At 44.5% G+C, this 7,955-nt stretch overlaps 1 protein-coding gene across 1 annotated transcript; it reads right to left on the bottom strand.

Annotated features, from left to right (window-relative positions):
• Positions 1 to 900: 900 nt before the first annotated feature.
• LOC124014347 (motile sperm domain-containing protein 1-like) lies at positions 901 to 3,654 on the bottom strand. The gene is made up of 5 exons (XM_046329217.1): positions 2,794 to 3,654; positions 2,569 to 2,644; positions 1,614 to 1,825; positions 1,160 to 1,312; positions 901 to 1,080 (listed from the first exon to the last, which is right to left on the bottom strand). The coding sequence occupies exons 1-5, from the start codon at positions 3,020 to 3,022 to the stop codon at positions 1,052 to 1,054; spliced, it is 699 nt and encodes a 232-aa protein (XP_046185173.1). The 5' UTR covers positions 3,023 to 3,654; the 3' UTR covers positions 901 to 1,051.
• Between the last annotated feature and the right edge of the window lie 4,301 nt (positions 3,655 to 7,955).

Below are 7,955 nucleotides of genomic sequence, written 5' to 3'. Positions count from 1 at the left end.
CTATAACATATCAGCCCTGTTGGTCCCTAGAACATATCAGCCCTGTTGGTCCCTAGAACATATCAGCCCTGTTGGTCCCTAGAACATATCAGCCCTGTTGGACATATCAGCCCTGTTGGACATATCAGCCCTGTTGGTCCCTAGAACATATCAGCCCTGTTGGACATATCAGCCCTGTTGGACATATCAGCCCTGTTGGTCCCTAGAACATATCAACCCTGTTGGTCCCTAGAACATATCAGCCCTGTTGGTCCCTAGAACATATCAGCCCTGTTAGCCCCTAGAACATATCAGCCCTATTGGACATATCAACCCTGTTGGTCCCTAGAACATATCAGCCCTGTTGGTCCCTAGAACATATCAGCCCTGTTGGTCCCTAGAACATATCAGCCCTGTTGGTCCCTAGAACATATCAGCCCTGTTGGTCCCTAGAACATATCAGCCCTGTTGGCCCCTAGAACATATCAACCCTGTTGGCCCCTAGAACATATCAGCCCTGTTGGTCCCTAGAACATATCAGCCCTGTTGGACATATCAGTCCTGTTGGTCCCTAGAACATATCAGCCCTGTTGGTCCCTAGAACATATCAGCCCTGTTGGTCCCTAGAACATATCAGCCCTGTTGGCCCCTAGAACATATCAACCCTGTTGGTCCCTAGAACATATCAGCCCTGTTGGTCCCTAGAACATATCAGCCCTATTGGACATATCAACCCTGTTGGTCCCTAGAACATATCAGCCCTGTTGGTCCCTAGAACATATCAGCCCTGTTGGTCCCTAGAACATATCAGCCCTGTTGGTCCCTAGAACATATCAGCCCTGTTGGTCCCTAGAACATATCAGCCCTGTTGGTCCCTAGAACATATCAGCCCTGTTGGCCCCTAGAACATATCAACCCTGTTGGTCCCTAGAACATATCAGCCCTGTTGGTCCCTAGAACATATCAGCCCTGTTGGCCCCTAGAACATATCAGATTGGTCTGGGGAATGAACGGGGGGGGGGGGGGGGGATCTTGGTCTGAATCTCCGTGGAAACACCATCTCCTCTTCTGGTTACCGTAGAAACACCATGGTGAGCAGACCTTAGAGACAAATAAATAAGAGTTACACACACGCACACGCGCGCACACACACACACACACACACGCACAGATGTCTTACCCAGTGTGTAGGCGCACACCAATTTCTGTGTGACAGTCACATGGGCATAGCTAGGAACCAAGTTGTTGGGCTCAGAGTGGAGGGGGAGCATTAAGAAAGCAACACACACCACACCCATCACCACCGACACTGCAAACTGGGACAGTCTCCGAACTAGAGGGGAGAGAGATGATAGATGTTGACTGAGAGGTGCCTGTTTCTATAAGGGGAGAGAGATGATAGATGTTGACTGAGATGTGACTGTTTCTATAAGGGGGGAGAGAGATGATACATGTTGACAGAGATGTGACCATTTCCTCAGGAAGGAGAAATCTCGTCAGGGTGCCTGTCGATCTAACGGAGGAGTATGTAGGTAGAGTGAGAGACAGGGTGAGGGAGGGAGGGGGGAGTCAGTGGGTCTATGCTGGGGGGTATCCTCTCTCCCCCTGTATGGAGGGCTAACTAAGTGACTCACCTTTCTGGGGCAATGTGAAGTAAGGTAGAGGAGCGAGAGAGGGAGGGAGGAGTCTCGGGGGGCTAGTGGGTCGATTCTGGGCAGTGGCCTCTCCTCCCCTGAGCTCAGCCCACACCTCCCGATTCGCCCCCTGCCCTCCCCCCGACACCTCCAGGCGGAACCGATCTCTCCTTCCCCAGTGGCGGGGGGACACATCTTGGTGACGCACCACTCTGTGGGGAGAAAGAGGAAGTCAGGTCAGAGGACAGGAAGTCTCAGGTTGTGTCCAAAATGGCACCTTATTTCCTTTTAGAGCCCTACATTCCCTGGTCAACAGTACTGCCCTGTAAAAGCCCTGGTCAACAGTACTGCCCTATAAAATCCCTGGTCAACAGTACTGCCCTGTAAAAGCCCTGGTCAACAGTACTGCCCTATAAAAGCCCTGGTCAACAGTACTGCCCTATAAAAGCCCTGGTCAACAGTACTGCCCTGTAAAGGCCCTGGTCAACAGTACTGCCCTATAAAAGCCCTGGTCAACAGTACTGCCCTGTAAAAGCCCTGGTCAACAGTACTGCCCTATAAAAGCCCTGGTCAACAGTACTGCCCTGTAAAGGCCCTGGTCAACAGTACTGCCCTATAAAAGCCCTGGTCAACAGTACTGCCCTGTAAAGGCCCGGTCAACAGTACTGCCCTATAAAGGCCCTGGTCAACAGTACTGCCCTATAAAGGCCCTGGTCAACAGTACTGCCCTATAAAGGCCCTGGTCAACAGTACTGCCCTATAAAGGCCCTGGTCAACAGTACTGCCCTGTAAAAGCCCTGGTCAACAGTACTGCCCTATAAAGGCCAGGGAATAGGGCGTCATTTCAACTCTCTGCTATTCCAAATAAAGCCAATAACAACTTATAAAGGCTTTATAGAGCCGTCATAAGCACTACATAGTGTGTTGTATTTGGATTATGCTTAATGATACTCACAGGTCAACACAGGACTTGGCTCTGACACTGCCCTCTGCCTCCACCACTGAATACAGAGATGGGGCTGTACACAACACTATAGAGAGAGATGTCAGAGGTTAGAGGTCAGGGGTTAAAGGTTGACGCAGGACTTGGCTCTCAGGCTGCTCTCTGCCTCTACCATAGAATACAGAGACGTTCACAACAGGTCAGGGGTTGGAGGTCAGAGGTAGGTATGGTTCTTACTCTTGAATCTGATGGTGAAGGTGTAAGGGTTGTAGAGAGTCAGGACTCTCCTGTGGGAACTCCTCTGATCAGAGTAGAACACCAGTTCAGATGGAAACAGGAAGATCGGAAGAGGGCTGGGAGGAGATGGGAAGGCAGGGTCATCTCTCTCAGCCTTCCGCTTTACCAACCCAACCTCAGCCCCGCCCCTGGACCCGAACTCCTGCCCTTTCATTGGCTGCTGCTGCATGACGACGGGTCCTTAGTCATGATCTGATTGGCTCATAAACGGAGTGGCTGTGACGTTACAACATCGACATCTGTCGGCCAGGGGGAGACGGTGCAGGAGGAGAGATCGCTCTCGGTTATTGAAAATTACAGTAATTTCATCTGGTATTCGTTTTAGATAAGGTTACTCGTCTGAGAGGTTTAAAAACAGGGCTTTATTTCAGATAACGTTATTCCTCATCTCTTTGTGATTCCTGCAGATGGATGTGGACTTCGTTTCCGCATCTATTCCCTCGTCATGCTGTTATTCCTCCATCTCACAGTTAGCTCATGTTACTTGGTTGCCATCTGTGTGTCTAGTTAATTAAAACAATGTATCCACACCGACTCACCAAGTTATCCCGAACGCTATACAACCAAACTTCTGTCTGTAGCTATAAGGTAACGTTACGTTAATAACAGGCTGCAGATAGCGAGCTTAACGAAGATCTCTGCGCACAAAACATGCCATATATAAGGTAACAAAAAAAACACCCTGACCTGTTATCGTAATTATCACTACTGTATAGACGGTTAAAACATACACAAGTACAGTAAAGTAGAGATCGTTCACCAATGTACCTCTCTCCTATCTTTCTGTGCAGGTTCGACTTCAGAACCCGCCCTTTGAAATGCACCAATGAAGGAAGCGTACGAAGTCAATGCTGCCGTTTCATTGGCCATATCTCGTGTCCATCTGAGTGTTTTTCCGTGTTTACGTTTTGTGCAGTGACAGCGCCAACGCCCGCCTTTCCTGTCCACTGATTGGTTTGCCTGGAGAGGCGTGATACGCTGAACGGACTGCCGTAGAGTATGGGTAACTTCATTACAGTAACTAAGATACAGTTTTAAAGCGGCATACAGGTCTGCTCTGACTTACTTTACAACTGTTATTGTTCTATTTACATATGAATACATATTTCCAAATGACAAACGTTTTAGGATTGTATATCTATATCTTTCATTTTTTTGACCTCTTGGTTTTGTCATCTTTCATATAGAATAGTAGATACCCCTTTATATTTTGTATTATTATTTAGTATGTATTTATTTTTCTTTCTCAGAATAGTCCCTGATTATTCTCTCTTACTATTGAGAACATTTGGTTTGGTCTTGAACATCATTTTAAACGGATAACAACTAGCTCAGAGTTTATGATATGAGCTATTTTGTAGCTCAGTTGGTAGAGCATGGCGCTTGTAACGCCAGGGTAGTGGGTTCGATCCCCGGGACCACCCATACGTAGAATGTATGCACACATGACTGTAAGTCGCTTTGGATAAAAGCATCTGCTAAATGGCATATATTATTATTATTATTATATTTTCACTTCAGGTTGACTTAAATGGTGCAGATCTCGTTTCCTTATCGATTATGTTCACTTCTCCTGCGTTTTTGACTCATCCTACAGTGTATACGTTTATATAATCTTTGTTGTTTAGTCTTTGTCTATAGTGTCTCTTAATGCTAGAGGGTGTTGTGTTGTCTGTCTATAGTGTCTGTTAATGCTAGAGGGTGTTGTGTTGTCTGTCTATAGTGTCTCTTAATGCTAGAGGGTGTTGTCTTTGTCTATAGTGTCTCTTAATGCTAGAGGGTGTTGTCTTTGTCTATAGTGTCTCTTAATGCTAGAGGGTGTTGTGTTGTCTGTCTATAGTGTCTTAATGCTAGAGGGTGTTGTGTTGTCTGTCTATAGTGTCTCTTAATGCTAGAGGGTGTTGTGTTGTCTGTCTATAGTGTCTCTTAAAATTATAGGGTGTTGTGTTGTCTGTCTATAGTGTCTCTTAAAGCTAGAGGGTGTTGTGTTGTCTGTCTATAGTGTCTCTTAAAACTATAGGGTGTTGTGTTGTCTGTCTATAGTGTCTCTTAAAACTATAGGGTGTTGTGTTGTCTTTGTCTATAGTGTCTCTTAAAACTAGAGGGTGTTGTGTTGTCTATAGTGTCTCTTAATGCTAGGGTGTTGTGTTGTCTGTCTATAGTGTCTCTTAATGCTAGTGTTGTGTTGTCTGTCTATAGTGTCTCTTAATGCTATGCTAGAGGGTGTTGTGTTGTCTTTGTCTCTTAAAACTATAGTGTCTTGTCTTTGTCTATAGTGTCTCTTAAAACTAGAGGGTGTTGTGTTGTCTGTCTATAGTGTCTCTTAATGCTAGAGGGTGTTGTCTTTGTCTATAGTGTCTCTTAATGCTAGAGGGTGTTGTCTTTGTCTATAGTGTCTCTTAAAGCTATAGGGTGTTGTGTTGTCTTTGTCTATAGTGTCTCTTAAAACTATAGGGTGTTGTGTTGTCTGTCTATAGTGTCTCTTAAAGCTAGAGGGTGTTGTCTTTGTCTATAGTTTCTCTCAAAGCTAGAGGGTGTTGTCTTTGTCTATAGTTTCTCTTAATGCTAGGGGGTTATGAAACAATGAGAAGCACAAGGCCTTATTCTTATTTGCGAAACAACTTCGAACAGATGTTTTTTTTTTTTAAGAGTCATACTCAATTTCTGCTGATGCCAACTTCTGGAGGTCACTGTGGGGCAACAATATTGGTCTTTCCCATGGCTCTGAACGCTCCGCCGGGGTCATTACAATGAAACATACCTTTGGTGGTAATATTCTACACTCGGACTGTGACCCCTTTGGTGGTAATATTCTACACTCGGACTGTGACCCCTTTGGTCACTTTATTTGTCTTGTGATCCGTTACAATGACATTACACTCATTACTGTAAACTTCTACGGGTACAACACCAAACATGAGAATGATGAGTTGCTTGAATCTATAGAGAAACATATACTTCATTGGTTATCTAAATTTCCCAATTCGTTATTATTGATAGGAGGGGACTTGAACATTACTATAAATCATTCATCTGATAGATGGCCCCCAAGTAGACCATCCAATCAGAATTAGGGTTTAATACTTTTTTATGGAAAAGTTTGATCTTATTGATATATAAATGGACTCCGTTTATATATAGCGGTCTCAGGCACTGCATTTCAGAGCAAGAGGCGTCACTACAGTCCCTGGTTCGAATCCAGAGACACATCCGGACGTGATTGGGAGTCCCATAGGGCAGTGCACAATTGGCCCAGCGACGTCTGGGGTAGGCCATCATTGTAAATAAGAATGTGTTCTTAACTGGCTTGCCTAGTTAAATAAAGGTTAATTAAATAGAATAGAAAATAAACACAGGCTTAGATCGTATACATTTTGATCTATGATAATATCAGTCAATTAACATGACCTTGATGAATTATGAAGCCTTTGCGATTTATGTGTTTTTTAGCTATTACACACATTTTTCAAAATTCACAAAAATGTACGTTAGTCATAGGGAAAATATTTACCAAAGATATTCTAGTGATGTAAAGATACACAACTCTCCTCTAACCTGTTTTGTAGTCTACTGTTACATAATTCATTCTCGAAACAACTTGAATAAGGCAATACAATTGTTGAGACAGATCTAATATACCTTAATAAATGAAAGTATATTTTCAACTTCAACGCTTATGCCTCGATAACACCGACATTGTTTTGCGTTTTGAACACTATAACTACATTAATTTCCAATGTAACGCTGCGTTTGCCTTGCAGCATTGCATTGCAGAAGCAGTGCATTCTGTGTGGTGCGTACATTGTATTTATTGAACACATGTAGCAAAGTGTTTGTTTTACAGCTTGACAGACAGAAATGGTAGCAGAAGGTGAATGTTAAACTTTTGTTGCACACACATCCAGATGATGCTGCAACCTATTTTGCGTATAATCACTGTCGATGTGATCCTGTGTGCTCAATCCCTGCAGACCCCTCGACGTTCCTTATTAGACCACCCACTTCCTCTGTCTCCGTGCGTGCGCACCCCCATGTGTCACCTTGCTCCGCAGCCAGAGGTAAAGTATCGACCAGCAGCTGTAGCTCCGCGTGAGGCCAGAACCAGTGCTGTTACCGGTAACCGACAGAAACAAAATGGCTGAATCTTCCAAACCGATGACCTCTCCAAAGGCTATCAAGTTCCTCTTCCGAGTCTTGGCGGGGTAGGTACCGGGGTTACTACAAGCCTCACTCAAAGATCACATGCACACAATTGCCTGAAGATACTTTAAACTAAGCTGCACTTGGGTCGGAAGGCAATATGGTTACATTGAGTACAGTTACATGCACACCACAATATGATTATTGTGGCTAGTCAGATTAATATAATAGTTTGATTTAAACGTGTACATGCTTTGCAAGAAGAACGATTTGCCTAATAATCGATTCCCATAGGAAAGACACACCTGTCTCTAACATGTAGGCTTCCCAAACAGTCCCATTACAAGTCCGAATGTTTAATGAACTTTATTTTAGTATACTTTACCTAATAATCGATTCCCATAGGAAAGACACACCTGTCTCTAACATGTAGGCTTCCCAAACAGTCCCATTACAAGTCTGAATGTTTAATTAACTTTATTTCAGTATACTTTACCTGTTGTCCACCAATATGGTCCCTATGTCGGAGGTAATCTGTTACAAAATATCGACAGGGAAGCTATATCAATCGATAGAGTCCTGTCAGTGTGTAGAGTCCTGTCAGTGTGTAGAGTCCTGTCAGTGTCAGTGTGTAGAGTCCTGTCAGTGTGTAGAGTCCTGTCAGTGTGTAGAGTCCTGTCAGTGTGTAGAGTCCTGTCAGTGTGTAGAGTCCTGTCAGTGTCAGTGTGTAGAGTCCTGTCAGTGTGTAGAGTCCTGTCAGTGTGTAGAGTCCTGTCAGTGTGTTGAGTCCTGTCAGTGTGTAGAGTCCTGTCAGTGTGTAGAGTCCTGTCAGTGTGTAGAGTCCTGTCAGTGTCAGTGTGTAGAGTCCTGTCAGTGTGTAGAGTCCTGTCAGTGTGTAGGGTCCTGTCAGTGTGTAGAGTCCTGTCAGTGTGTAGAGTCCTGTCAGTGTGTAGAGTCCTGTC

The sequence above is a fragment of the Oncorhynchus gorbuscha genome, linkage group LG25 (genome assembly GCF_021184085.1).
Source record: "Oncorhynchus gorbuscha isolate QuinsamMale2020 ecotype Even-year linkage group LG25, OgorEven_v1.0, whole genome shotgun sequence".
In the NCBI taxonomy this organism is placed as follows: Eukaryota; Metazoa; Chordata; class Actinopteri; order Salmoniformes; family Salmonidae; genus Oncorhynchus; species Oncorhynchus gorbuscha.
Note: the sequence above shows the minus strand (reverse complement) of the source record. Positions and strands in the feature narration are given on the sequence as shown.